At 43.8% G+C, this 15,394-nt stretch overlaps 1 protein-coding gene across 7 annotated transcripts in view; it reads left to right on the top strand.

The window, feature by feature from the left end:
• The window catches only part of dennd5b (DENN/MADD domain containing 5B), a 116,962-nt gene that overhangs the window by 78,757 nt on the left and 22,811 nt on the right, over positions 1-15,394 (top strand). For 4 of the 7 annotated variants that reach the window (XM_084050267.1, XM_084050265.1, XM_084050264.1 and 1 more), the window contains 10 exons: positions 615-923; positions 2,240-2,471; positions 6,877-7,027; positions 7,660-7,753; positions 11,145-11,276; positions 12,161-12,313; positions 13,153-13,234; positions 13,465-13,546; positions 14,093-14,221; positions 14,661-14,782. In XM_084050267.1, coding sequence (XP_083906393.1) covers positions 615-923; positions 2,240-2,471; positions 6,877-7,027; positions 7,660-7,753; positions 11,145-11,276; positions 12,161-12,313; positions 13,153-13,234; positions 13,465-13,546; positions 14,093-14,221; positions 14,661-14,782 — 1,486 coding nt within the window. The remainder of the gene's footprint in view (positions 1-614; positions 924-2,239; positions 2,472-6,876; positions 7,028-7,659; positions 7,754-11,144; positions 11,277-12,160; positions 12,314-13,152; positions 13,235-13,464; positions 13,547-14,092; positions 14,222-14,660; positions 14,783-15,394) is intronic. The other 3 variants (XM_084050268.1, XM_084050266.1, XM_084050263.1) reach the window with 1 other exon arrangement.

Here is a 15,394-nt window from a genome sequence, read left to right as displayed (position 1 = left end):
CAGCCAGTGGTGGAAAGTAACTAAGTACATTTACTCAAGTACTGTACTTAAGTACAATTTTGAGGTATTTGTTACTTTACTTGAGTATTTACAATTTCCAATACTTTTACTTCTACTCCACTACATCTCAGAAGCAAATATTGTACTTTTACTGCACTACAATTACTTGAACACTTTAGTTATTAGTTACTTTGCAGATATAAATTATGATATCATGAAACATACATTAATGTCTGACTCTACCACGTGCTGTTGACAATAGAGTAATCAATCAACCAAAGCTGTAGGAACAGGACTGTGACCAATGCTGAGCATCAAGTATGAACAGTGTCCTGGTTTAAAACACAGCCTAAATGAACCATTAGATTGAGGGCGTATGTGTTGGCTTGTTAGCGAATGAGAACGAAGGAAGTTGAGTGAGGTGAGCGTGGAGACCCTGATTGCCGTGCGCTATCGCCTGAACTCTCGCGATGGTAGATTGTAATTGTATGATGGAGGATATTATTGACACTTTCACAATCATTTGGATTCTCCATGATACGATTACTGTGAGCGTGTTTAAATTGAGTTAAACAATAATAAACGATAATTGTTAACCCATCCTTACCCTGCAGGGCAACGCCACCCTGGAGAGACTGCAGGCGTTGGCCAAGCGCACCGGCGTGACGGTGGCACGCGTGGACGAGCTGCGGGCCGGGGTCAAAGGTCAGGGGAGCACCGAGGGCCAGGCGGGCGGCGCCGCCGTCCGCACGGCCGCCGAGGAGGAGGAGCTGAGGAGCGCCAAGCTCAACGTGCAGCTGCGCGAGGTGTTCGCCAGCCGCTTCGCCACCATGTTCGCCGACTACGAGGCCTTCGTCATCCAGGGTTCGCCCGATCTGGAGTCCTGGCTCACCAACCGAGAGCAGATGCACAACTTTGACAAGGTGACCGATCCCCGGGAACACGTACATCTATATAATAACCTCTGGATTCTCCCTACATCATGTATTATAACCCAGCGGTTCTCAAACGTTTTCTTGTGAAGCACCCGGCCACAAATTGATACGTCTTAGACCCCCATTTTAACCCATTAAGACCTGAGTCCGAATGCTTTCTAAATTCTAGATTTTTGAAAAATAGCAGATCTACAAGCTCATAGCGCGGCACTCGGTGCCGCGCTATGAGCTTGTATATCTGCTATTTTTGAATAGCCAAAAAAATCTAAAGTGACACAGATGCGTTCCAGGTCTCTAAAGGATTTTATTTTCATAAGAGAAAATTTTGCAAGATCTTTCAAAAGCTTAAAAAAATAGCCGATCTACAAGCTCACAATGCGTTTTTGAACAGTCAAAATATAAAATAGGGCTTAAGTGTTTAAACTGTTCCTTATTTTGCTGGCGAGTGCGACCCCCTGGAAAACCCCCTCAAGGTCCCCTGGGGGTCCCTGGACGCCACTTTGAGAACCATTGTTATAACCAACTACTGAGATGTGTACCTGATTTGTACCATTGTTGTATGGAAGTCTGAAGACATTGCATTATGTGGCCCCCCAATGCCGAAAAAAACATTTCAATGTGAAATGCAATTTGTCTACGAAGCAAATAAGTGTGACCCGCCTTCAGAGCAGGGGAGAGAGATTGTAAATGACATTGTTTGCAAACTGCACTGTGCTTTATTTCCCCTGTGAGTCAATGCACAATGCCATTTACTGTACCATACGCAGCATTGTTTTTGCTCTGTGGTATCGTGGGTAGGTGAATATTTGTAATACAAATATTTGTGTCTCTGTTTTCCCATTAAACAGCAGGGGGGGATGTCTGCTCTGCTGGGTGCATGGTAATACAGTATCATTACATGTGTCATAAAGTTAGGGCAGGGCAATATGAACACAATCTAATCTGACCATAGTTTTTATACCCTACAGTAAATGCTTCGATATTGATATTGTGACCATGATATAATATTATGATGACAATATACAGTATACACATAAACCTACAAGCTCACACATGCGTGTTTTGAGCTTGTAGATTGGCAATTTTTGCAATTTTCTAAAATGTTTTTGAAAATTACAAAATAGGGCTCAAGTGATTAAAGGAATTGACACCACCTATGCATATCATAATATTACCATATCCAACATCCCAGATGATGTCCAGCCTCATATCATGACGTCGATATATCGATGTACTGCCCGGCCTTACGTCCGGTTCGTACCAATAACTCCAGTCCCCCTCCCCCCACCCATCCGCTATTCCAGGCCTCGTTCCTGTCGGACCAGCCGGAGCCCTACCTGCCCTTCCTCTCTCACTTCATCGAGACGCAGATGTTCGCCACCTTCGTCGACAACAAGATCATGTCCCAGTGGGAGGAGAAGGAGCCGCTGCTGCGCGTGTTCGACGGCCGCATCGACAAGGCGCGCCTCTACAACGTGCGCGCGCCCAGCCTGCGCTCCTCCAACTACCAGAGGTGCACCGTGCTCAAGGAGGCTGGTGAGTTCAGCGGAGAGGGTGCGGAGCAGTGGTGGAAAAAGTACTCCGATATTTTACTTAAGTAAAAGTGTCAATACTGCGATATAGAAATACTCTGTTACAAGTAAAAGTCTGGAATTCAAAATGTACTTGAATAAAAGTACAAAATGATTGGTATGAAAATGTACTTAAAGTACTAAAAGTACTGAAATGTTTGGAAATAGCCGATCTACAAGCTCACAACGCGTCGCAGCGCGACGCGTTGTGAGCTTGTAGATCTGCTATTTTCAGGAACCGGAATCCGTTACATCACATTTGGAACTGTTTCCGGAACCGGTTTTATCACACTGTCAGAGCTGGTACTGTACATGTATGTGGACTTCCTTGCAATACCGGTGGTTCTCAATTTTTTTATTTTCAAGCACCACCATAACTCTGAGAGTGTGCAAATGGAACCAAATGGACCCATAAGAGTGTTAGACCTGAGAGTGTAGAGACCCTCAAGTAACCCAGAGGGTCCCTGGACCCCACTTTGAGAACCGCTACGATAATATGTATGCAATACTGTATGTATTGAAAGTGTGCTTATCAAACTTGATAACTTAATTTGAATTAAGGAAATGATATAGATTTCTTTTTTAAATATAGGAGCTTTCAAAAGGGCCTACCTGTACCTTTTAAGCATTTAAATAGTTCTGAATCGATTTTAGAAGTCTTAGTGCATCTGATTCTGCAGCCACAATCACAGTTACTGTATAACAGGTGTAAGGTAAACCTTCCTGGAAACTTGCAACAATCGGTATCGCCATCGATCCATTTGACCATGCAATTAATCGGTTATCAGATATCGGCTAAAAATTGCAATACTGGGCATCCATGCGTCTAGTGTGGGTGTCTAGACCACAGATTCATTTCAAGGACCTCCAGTTTGATGTGCATTAGATCCCTATTTGACGCCAAAAAAACTAAAAAACATCTCTGGGACACCAATTTACACTGTCAAATGAATCAAATAAAATACATTTAATTGAACACAAGAGTTACAGATCTGTAAGGGTCCTTTTTGGTTCTTGACTGTCAATCATTTAGCTTGGGACCCCACCTCAAGGGCCCCAGGTTGATAGCCAGTGGTCTAGTGTTATGACTGACGGGTGAATAGACGTCGTCTGAGGGTCTGACAGGCAGGGTGGGTGGGGTGAGTTTAACCCATTAAGACCTGGATCTGTGTCATTTTTAGATTTGAGCTAAAAAGCATTATTTTACACTTTGGGCTATTCAAAAATATCAGATCTACAAGCTCATAGCGCGGCACCGAGTGCCGCGCTATGAGCTTGTAGATCTGCTATTTTTGAAAATTCGTGAAAATGTGTGAAAATCTTTGAATATAAATATCTTTAAAGCGAACATTTTGAACTCAAATCTTTGCCTCATGGGGGTCCCTGGAACAAGATATTTTGATGGGGGTCGGCGGCCAAATTGAGCACCACTGATATAGAAACATAGGTTTTTCAGAATACTGTTGAGATTTAGGAGACATGTAGAATCCGCTTCAGGTCTCAATGGGTTAATTGGCCACTCGGAATGCGGGCAGGATCGCATATGTGTGTGTGTGTGTGTGTGTGTGTGTGTGTGTGTGTGTGTGTGTGTGTGTGTGTGTGTGTGTGTGCGTGTGCGTGTGTTTGTGTGTGTGTCCGTCCGTCTGTCTGTCTGTCATATACCGAACATCCATTAGCCAGAGGTTGGACGGCGCTCCACTCTGTGCCTTTTTAGATATGGCCGCTGTCGGGTGGAAACCTCGTATGTCCAAAACGTTTGCTTTTCAGGTACATGGGAAAGAAGAACCTGTGTTCAAATCGATCCAATGTAGTTATTATTTAGTCACACGCTCATGTTGGTACGTTTCGTTGGTTCAATACATTACATGTAAAAAAAAAAAAATCATAAGTAGAAAAAAATGGAGATATGAGGTTTCTGCCCGACGGCGTCGATGGTTTGAACAACACAGACGCAGACAACAAGCACCGCGTCTCGTTCGTCTCCCTTTGTCTGTCTCCTGTTTTTATCTCTCTGCCTTCGTCTCCTCCTTCCTTTCCTAAGCCCCCCCCCCCTCCCCCCCCGCTCCCCGGTCCTTGGCTGATCCCTGGGAAGCAAGCCGAGCTCCGCTCTGTCTGCGGAAAATCCACAATTCCCATTTCTCTTCATTTTAACCCCGGCATGCACTTTATTTCCCTGTCCTCCTCCTCCTCCTCCTCTGTCTCTCACTCGCTCTCTTCCACACAACATGGGTTGTGTGCTTAGAGACACACACACACACACACACACACACACACACACACACACACACACACACACACACACACACTTCCTGTCATCACAGCGCTGCTCAAAGCAACCTTGCTTGTGCTGATGTTAAGCAGTGGCTTAATCCATTATGACCGCGGAGGAAATGTGTGCAAATCTTTGAATATATATATTTTTTTTTAAGTGAGTCCCTGGAACAATATTTTGTTCCAGGGACCCCCAGAAGCAAAGATTTGAGTTACACATGTTTGCTTTAAAAATATATGTATTCAAAGATTTGCAAAAATGTGCAAAAATTCAAAAAAAATCCAAAAATAGCAGATCTACAAGCTTGTATATCTGCTATTTTTGTATAGCCAAAGAAATCTAAAGTGACCCAGATGCATTCCCGGATTTAGTGCGTTAACCACACAAATGCTGATGTCCCTGTTTTTGGGCAAATCTTCTAAAATGGCCCATCATCTACAAGCTGTGCCGAGTGTGTTGCCACTGGCAGCACCGGGTGGGGTGGGATATGGGGGGCGGGGGTAGGGGGCTATTACGTGGTAGAAAAGGCAGCCTTTTGTCTGAGTAATTGGGGACCTGCAAGCACCATCACCCCTCAATGAGCTCACACTCTGCAATTAAGGTTTTACATGGCTTGGCCCGTCAGGACCAACCAGCGCGGGGCACAGGCGGTTCCACAGGACGGGGCAGCCTTTCACACATGAGCGCACGCGCACGCGCACACACACACACACACACACACACACACACACACACACACACACACACACACACACACACATGTGTTTGTTTTACTATACTTGTGAGGACATTGACATGTATTTATTTTTGATATTTGGGGCTTTTTTCTAACTTTATTTATTGATAGCTTAGGAGTGACACGCGGCAAAGGTCGTCGGGATCGGGAATCGAACTTGCTGTCAGGCAGCCTAGGTGCCCGTACCGCTACACCTAGCCGTCCGGTCCAGGACGTTGAAGGATGCCGATTTTATAGATGTCAAAAAAAGAAGCCATTTTAAAAGCCGAAACGCGTGACGCGTCGTGAGCTTGTAGATCTGCTATGTTCGGGGTTCACGACACCAGTGCACAATGGATGAATCTGGTATAACCTTAACCCCCCACCCCTAAATCCTAAACCTAAATGTCTAATCCACAACCTGAATCTTTTCCTAATTTGTAAACGTAACTCCCCATTTATTTATTTATTTATAATTACTTGTGGGGACATTTGGACCTCATAGATATAGTAATACAAGTACACACACACACTCACACTCACACTTGGGTTCCCTCCGTTGTAAATACACAAAGAGCAGACAAGTGAGCAGCCATTAGCTCCCCTTTATAATTCCATTTTGTGACGGGTCTGGTCATAGATTTTCTAATGGCCTCTGACCCTCTCTCAGTCAATCTGTGTGCTTTGCTTCTCCCCGCTGCACAATCAGCAGCAATTAACCACACTTAACGAAGTGGAGCCTTAAACGAGCCCTAATTAAGGAAAAGAAAAAGACCTTAGCAAACAGAATGGAGGGAGAGATGGTGTCGGGGTACGCGCAGTCGCGCATGCGCTTGTGTGTGCACGTGCGTGTGTGTGTGTGCGTTAAAGTAAAATCAAAGTTGAAGGACAAACCACCATGATACGGTCCAACAGGGAAGATAGATGGAGAGAAATGCGAGAAGAAAAGACATACATACATGCAGTAACTAACAGCAGTACCAATAAGCTGCTTTGGAACAGGCATGATCGTGTGTTTCTGCTTTGAGCAGAGGTCCTGGTGAATCATGACACATAAAACATAGTGTGGAATGAAGTGGAAACAGAAAATGGCCGCCACTGCTATGTCCTATTGTGGAATGAATTGATCTTTTTCATGTCACTCTCAACCACTCGCCAGGATTCTGAGCCATATAGCAAAACGGACTTAACGTTGCTGTTGGATATTGGTTGTTAGGCTGCACTGCTTAGATTTGATCCTTTGAAACGCAGGTTCTTTTTTCTTTTTAATTTTAAAGTAACAGTTTTGCACCTGACATCGATGATACATGTAGCGTGTCTGCCCTGCATGCATGCCATGTATGCTAAACCCCCCCCCCCTGTTTGCATGTTGTGTCCTTGCAGCCCAGGCCATAGAACAGCGCCTGATGAAGATGGACCACACAGCCATCCACCCCCACCTGCTGGACATGAAGATAGGCCAGGGCAAATACGAGCAGGGCTTCTTCCCCAAGCTGCAGGCCCACGTGCTCAACGCCGGACCCACCAATAACAAGTTAGTCAACTATCCCATGCACTCAATAGCAAGAGAGACTTTTACTCCAGAGAGTAAACATTTTCATGTCTAGGAACCAGGAACTGATATGTATGTGGCCGTGGATAGGTGAGGGAACAATAGCTACCACAGTGTGGCATTATTCTTCACACCGTTGCATTTTTTTTTTACACTTTTATGGTTTTGCACTTCTACACATAAGATTGTGCAGTAGAAATGGACCAATAATGGTCCATTTCTACCCGTTAGGAGTTTAATGAACACTGAATGACATACATAGAATGCAGCGAGACAGCGTGGTGCCTATTTTCGCCGGTTTTACTAAGTATTGACAGTATAAGTGGTTAAAATGAATGTCTGAAAATACACATGAATCCAACATAGAAAATATATTGTGTAAACAAACAAACAAAAAACATTAATTTACGTAATACTGATGATAGCGCTGTCAAACAAGTCTATGAAGGTACTTGTATCTATGAAGTTTAATCTGCAACACAATTGTATATTACATTATGTAGTGTGGGTCCCTGCTTCATCTCTCTCAGCTAAGGGGTCCTTGGCCTAAAAAAAAACGTTTGAAGGCCAACAAAACATCAGTGTCAGTTCTTCATGAAAGTGGTGTGTGTTAGCAGATGGTCCCATCGGACGGCCACGGCGCAGCGCAGGAAAGACCGCCACAGGCAGCAAACTGAGCATCTGACCTTGGACAACGACCTCAAAGAGGTACAGTAAGACCACCCGCTCAACCAAGTCCCGCTTTCCAACATGATATTCTTCTTCTTCTCCGTGCTTTAGAAGCATGCCTTTTACTGTATGTCTTTTTTCTGTTCACCGTGTTCACCTCTTGTGCTCGTGTTTTTCCGTTCAGTTTGTCATCTTGCTTGTCGTGTGCATGCTGCTCTCTTTTCTCCCTCTTTCTTTCTCCCCCCCCCCCCATTCTTCGTTTTGTTCCTCTCTTGTTTCTTTTCTTTCTCGTGTCCTATCTGTGCTGGTTCGGTTGGGGTGGTTTTGGGCCGTGGCCACTTTCCTTGCAGCAGGCAGAGGGGTGTCTGGTTCTGCAGAACTCCATGGCATTTTGGGAGTGGGACGAAGCGTCCCCCCCGACGCTCAAACCGCCCAAAAAATCGGCCTCGACGTCCTGCCTGGTACGTGGTGGAGTTTGATGAGTTGTCACATGGATCCGTTCCCTCTCTCTCACCCCCCCCCCCCCCCCCTCTCCCCCCGCAGTTCCAACAGTACCTCCGACAGTTCCTCCCACCGCCCGCCTCCGTCCCGCCCCCCTCCGTCCAAAGACCCGCTCTAGTGTACACTGACCATCGTGCACCAGAGTTATTAACCACTTAAAACCTCATATGGGTGACCAGAGTCCCTCAGGGCTCTATACTAGTGTCCTTTCTGTTTCTGTTATTGTGGGGAAGGCTTGCCCTGAAAATATTTTCTGTGAAAGCCTTTCACACAATATAAGGATGCCGGGGTTTAACACATTGACTGCCTAGATCGAGTTAACTCGATATTAGCTTTTCATCACTTGCCTGCCAAGATCGAGTTAACTCGATTTTATCAAAAAAATAATTTAAAAAAAATATATATTATTATTATTATTTTTTTTTTTGACCCAAAGACCAAGGAGATATGAATTTTCGAAGATCTTTACTCTCATCCACTTCCTTGTTAACTTAAAACTTTAAAATTTTGTATCTCGGTTCCTGAGTACTTTTTTTTTTCATTGAAAAATCTCTGGCATGAATAACAATAGGCAGTGAAAATAATTCAGGCAGTCAATGTGTTAAGTGGTTAAACCGTTCAATCCGGGAACGAATCTCTGTCATTTTAGATTTCTTTGGCTATTCAAAAATAGCAGATCTACAAGCTGGCACCGAGTGCTGCGCTATGAGCTTGTAGATCTGCTATTTTTGAAAAACATTGAAAATGTGGGCAAATCTTTGAATATATATATATATATATATTTTTTAAAGCAAATTTATAACTCAAATCTTTGCTTCTGGGGGTCCCTAGAACAACATATTTTGAGATGGGGGTCCGTGGCCAAATATTTTTTTTTGGGTGGTCCTTGACATGAAAAAGTTTGAGAATCACTGATATTATAGCAACATAATTTTTGTAATTTATTTTTTTACTGTTTGGATTTCGAAGACATTTGTAGAATCCCCAGAAGCAAATATTTGAGTTACAAAATGTTCGCTAATATATATTCAAAGATTTGCACACATTTTCATGATTAAAAAAAAATTAGCAGATCTACAAGCTCATATCGCGGCACCGAGCTTGTAGATCTGCTATTCTTGAATAGCCAAAGAGACACAGATGCGTTCCCGGTCTTAATGGGTTAAGGGCTTTTTCACAAGGGAATCGACTGACACGTCTAGTAATTAATTTTCAGTGAGAGGCGAGCGGGCAGGTAAGGGAGGCGCAATCTGACAGGCGGAGCTCCCGTGAAATTGTCCCGTTCGCTTTTTGTTCAATTGAGGTTACTTTCAAGATGTGTTAAGATTTAAAAGTACAAGTATTATAATACGCAACACTTTGTGAAGGCAATCCCCACTCTGAGTTTAACATCAACATTAAGTTATATAAAAAGTTTCGTTTTTTTCACACCTAGTTTTAGCTTTTAGTTTAGTTTTAGTTAACCACTTAACTTCATTTATTTGATTTCAACAATATCGAGTTCTATAACCTCACAGCGGGGGTTAACTGCAATATCCTTTGCCGCACTCAACACTGCCCTGAAGTGATCCTGCCGCTTTCACCCCTCTCCTGCATCACGCACACCTTCACCTGCTTTGTTCACAAGAGTCCCGTAACTGTGTCTGTGTTGTCTGTTGAGACCTTGCCACAGCATCTTAGTCAAGTGCAAATAACACTGCCACTGAATGCACCGTTATGCTTCACCACTTAAACCCCGTACGTTGTTGAGCGGAGTCCCCGCTCAACATCCTACCGATGCTGGGGTTTAAAGGTAGGGTAAGGGGGGATAATATATTTTGATGAAAAAAAAAAAAAAAAAGATTGTGCAGTAACGGAGGTCTCCCCGTCTCTCCAGGTCTTTAATAAACCGAAAATACATTTTCAGCTGGGTTGCCAATTTCATCCAACCAGGATGAGAGGACCCATTTATCTCATTTTATAGTCTTCCAGTTCAAAATGTTGTCTCGCTCATTTACGTATTTGAGTCATCACTTCCAATTTCACTTGTTTATCCTGTATCCTGTTCTCTCTCTTGATTGGATCAAATTGGCATCCCGACCCTGAAAATTCATTTCATAAAGAGCTGGGGAGACAGGGAGACCCCTGTTACTTAACAAACACTCTACAGCAATGAGTACTATACAGTGTATAGGGATGTTTAACGCAACAAACGTTGCTAATTCGTTCTGAATAACGAAAACATTTAAAAACTAAAAAAAATTAGGAGATTTTTAGAACTTTTTTTTGTTGAAAAAAAAACAACGTTTTTTAGGACGTTTTTAAACGTCTTTGGCAGGCCAGTGGTGTATTTTAAAAGACGTCTTAAAATGTCTTTGGCAGGCAATGTGTTAAGTCGTTAAAACAATGTTTTCCACTGTATTAACTTCACTGCGTGGATCTCAGCAGGGTAGACAATAAAAGTGGAATAGTGTAATGGTAGCTCATGGCGACCAAATTGAACCTAGGGGGTGTACGTTTTACCTGTGAGTTTAGCACTGTGTAGCAGCAGCAGGGTGTAGCCATTGGAGTGTGAAAGAAAGTCGTAAAGTCCCTGAGTGTTAATTTAACTCTGTGGGTGTACAAATGAAGGTAAATTGGACCCATCGTGGTCTATTTATAAATTAAACTGAGGATTTTATTGCGTCGGTAGACCCGCGGAGGCGACTTGTATTTTTCTCATTTTCGCGCTGTCATTCAACATGCTTGTCTCCGGCGATCATGTGGGAATTGACTGACAGCGGAGCAAATCTGAAATTCAAATATGACACACACACACACACGCACACGCACACGCACACACACACACACACACACACACACACACACACACACACACACACACACACACGCACACACACACCAGAATGAAGAGCAGAGCTGATAATGTTTTGCATCTGCTCTCCATCAGAGGTTCATGCAGGAGGCGCGTAGCCTGGGAAAGAACCTGCGCCAGCCCAAGCTGTCGGACCTGTCCCCCGCGGTCATCGCACAGACCAACTGGAAGTTCGTGGAAGGCCTGCTGAAGGAATGTCGCATGAAGGTGAGAAACCTCACTTACAGACCACCATCGATTGATTGATCGTTAAAATAAACATGCTCTGAGAATGCACGCAGTCCACCCATCTGATCTTGACATGGCAGACGATTTAAAGGAGACACACCATGAATTAAAAAAAAAAAAAAAGATATTTAATATCATATGGTGTATGTCCCTCAAACCATTTTCAAAAGGTTTGAGCCTAAATCAACACTCAGATATACTCATCCCAAGTCAATTCTCTCAGGCTTATAAAGCACTTTCAGCTGCAATACCAAAACGTCCTGTTGGGCAGAGGGGTGCTACTGAGCAATTCTGTCTGTCAAAATACATGGGCAGAAAGTTTCGTGATGTAAGCAAACATGCCATTTCTGAGATGGCCTGTTCAGACACGCCCATTCTTAAAATCTCTGAAATGAGAATGAATGACTGAATGTTAAAAAAAGAATATTTTTTTGGGGTACAAGAGACACTGGGGAGCCCAAAAAAAAAAAAAAAAAAAAAGAAAAAGTGAAATTCATGGTGTGTCTCCTTTAAGCCGTGTGCCGTGTTAAGTGGTCAGATGGGTGGGCTACGAACACTTAGATTTTCAAGTGATTCAGAAAAGGTGTAGAACCACTGTACTATATTATACTTTAAGATCCAGAGCCTCAATTTAACTCTTGAGAGTGTACACAAACCACTCTCTGCACACAAACCATATTGAAGGGGGGTCCGTGATGTCCTCAAAAGTATAGTAATACAAGTGTGTGTGTGTGTGTGTGTGTGTGTGTGTGTGTGTGTGTGTGTGTGTGTGTGTGTGTGTGTGTGTGTGTGTGTGTGTGTGTGTGTGTGTGTGTGTGTGTGTGTGTGTGTGTGTGTGTGTGTGTGTGCACACGCGCTTGCAGACCAAGCGTATGCTGGTAGAGAAGATGGGTAAGGAGGCCGTGGAGCTGGGCCATGGGGAGGCCAACATCACGGGTCTGGAGGAGAACACGCTCATCGCCTCCCTCTGTGACCTGCTGGAGAGGATCTGGAGCCACGGCCTGCAGGTCAAACAGGTCAGCTCACACACACACACGTGCACGTACACACACACACTCACACAATTAAAGAGGAGAGAAAGAGAACTCTCAGAAAAAGGATCTGTTTACTGTTTTACTACAGTACAGAACCTGCTGTTTAGACGTCTAGATTGAGGTGATTAAAAACAAGTAAATGGGTCCTTTTTTCTGAATGTGACCCTCTTTCTTTCCTCTTTAAACCTTTAAGACATTTTTGTGTCATTTTTAGATTTGACCTAAAAAGCATTCTTTTATACTTTGGCTATTCAAAAATAGCAGATCTACAGGCTCATAGCGCGGCACCGAGTGCCGCGCTATGAGCTTGTAGATCTGTTATTTTTGAGAAATCGTGATTTTTTTTGCAAATCTTTGAATATATATATTTTTAAAGCAAACATTTTTAACTCAAATCTTTGCTTCTGGGGGGTCCCTGGAAAAAAAATATTTTGAGATGGGGGTCCGTGGCCAAATACATAAACATTTTGGGGTCCTTGACATGAAAAAGATTGAGAACCACTGACATAGTAACATAAGTTTCCAGTTAGGATTTAAAAGACATTTTGTAGAATCGGCCTCAGGTCTTAACGGGTTAATGTTAACTAGGACGGTCAGAGTGCGGTGGAATACAAACAAATTGATTATCTACACACACAAATACGCATCCTCGAAGCTAACGTACATGCATAGCTAGACGCTAAGAGGTCATTGCCTGATGAATGGTCTCCTGGCAGCTGTAGCTGAGTGCTGTGTGCACCAGTAAATACTCCCTGCATCTCTCTGGAATTGGCAGTGAGTGTATTGGAGGTGTTGTAACCTTTTGACCTTTAACCCTGTAGGGGAAGTCTGCCCTGTGGTCCCACCTACTGCACTACCAGGCCAGAGAGGAGAAACTACAGCAGCAACAAGCAGAGTCTCCAGGTAACTAACACACACACACACACACACACACACACACACACACACACATATACACACACATACATATCAAACATATCAGAGAGATGTGTGTAATTCAGTGTGACCAGAAGCAGGGATAAAACATATCCTCACCGGCCATAAAAATGAATGATTAGAGGGAGGGAGGGTATCAAAAGCAGAGGCATGGATCCTCACATGAACACTCCATGCTTTTCATTTCCTCCATGCAGTGTCAAGCGGCCCAGAGAGAAGGAAGTCAGAACCAACAATAGGAATGCCGTGTCTGCGCATTTCTGTTGTACAGGATATGAGGTACAGTAGGTCTGCTACCCGCTGTCTGAATGGCCCTTTCTCCCTTTCTCTCTCCACCTCTCACACGCACGTAAATGCCGCAAATACCGTCTCATTTAGAAGGATGCAGCCTATCTCCTTGGTACCTAGTCTACAAGCTCACACCGCGATGTGTTGTGAGCTTGTAGATTGGCTCTTCTCGCCGAATGTTTGCCTGTTTTTTGCCCAAATTTATGTTTGCTTATCTTCGCTTATCTAGTCTGACATGTCCAGTAATAGGGATGCTAGCGTTCATGTTTTTAAGTTGCTACCCTTTCTTGCAAATGAGACAGAGCCATCCTTTAGTCTGTCTCTCGCATAGAGTACATGTACCTTTTTCTTTCTTAAATTCTCTCTCTGTGTTTTGCACAAGCACTCTTAACCATCTGTGTCTTTCAATATTGTCTTATGTTTCTCCATCACACAAACTGTGCGGCTTGCTAACCTCTCTCTCCATCTCTCTCTCTCTCTCTCTCTTTTTCTCTCGCTCTCGCTCTCTCTCTCTCTCACACACACACACTCACACAGACATATCCAGAACATGTCGGAGATTAAAACAGAGGTGGGGAGGGCCAGAGCGTGGATCCGTCTGTCACTGGAGAAGAAGCTGCTCTCTCAGCACCTCAAAGCACTGCTGTCTCGACAAGCCTTAACCAAGTGAGCGCATGCACACACACACACACACACACACACACACACACACACACACACACACACACACACACACACACACACACACACACACACACACACACACACACACACACACACACACACACACACACACACACAGACACACACACACACACACACACACACACACAGTAACACAGTAACACAACAGACACTGCATATGCGTACACTCACACAAATACATACAACCCTGCACATTAAAATCCTCAGTGTTGATTTAACTCAGTGCGTAAACAAATCATAAAGAAATGTGAACCTTAACATGCGCTGTGTGTGTGTGTGTGTGTGTGTGTGTGTGTGTGTGTGTGTGTGTGTGTGTGTGTGTGTGTGTGTGTGTGTGTGTGTGTGTGTGTGTGTGTGTGTGTGTGTGTGTGTGTGTGTGTGTGTGTGTGTGATCCTGCAGGAAGCTGTATAAGCGCTACGCCTTCCTGCGCTGTGAGGAGGAGAAGGAGCAGTTCCTCTTCCACCTCCTCTCCCTCAACGCCGTGGACTACTTCTGCTTCACCAGTGTCTTCACCACCATCAGTGAGTTTTCTGCAGCACCCAACCCCACTTACTTACTCACTTGCTTTTAATTTTTTAACTGCATTAAACCCCGGCATCCCAATCTTCATTCCTAATCTCATCTATGGTAGTGGGAAAAAAACAAAAGAATGAAAAATTCTAAAACTATGATAACCTTGGAGTGCTATGCACCAACCTATGATAACTGCAGCAGAAGCCACAGCTAAAGCTCTGAAGACGGCTCCATGCTGACGGGGAAAGGCCTCTTCCCGCTCTTGTTTCTGCGTCAGTTGGTTTAATCTCAGCTGTAGATGCATGTGGATATACAGTAATAGGGATCAATGGCTGCCTCAGCTATTAGTATGAATAAACCATGAAGATACATGTACAGTTTAATTAAAGATTTAAAGCATGATGCATTATTCATTGAGCCACCTACCTCTTGAGCTTGCTTCTATATTATAATACATGAGTAGCATGTACACAGTACACACACACACACACACACACACACACACACACACACACACACACACACACACACACACACACACACATGGGTACAATATCTACACACATGCCTTACCATGTAAAATAATGTAGTCACTATTATGTTATGCTCTTCTTCCTTCT

The sequence above is a fragment of the Gymnoscopelus microlampas genome, assembly GCF_963454915.1.
Source record: "Gymnoscopelus microlampas genome assembly, chromosome: 23".
Taxonomy (NCBI): domain Eukaryota; kingdom Metazoa; phylum Chordata; class Actinopteri; order Myctophiformes; family Myctophidae; genus Gymnoscopelus; species Gymnoscopelus microlampas.
Note: the sequence above shows the minus strand (reverse complement) of the source record. Positions and strands in the feature narration are given on the sequence as shown.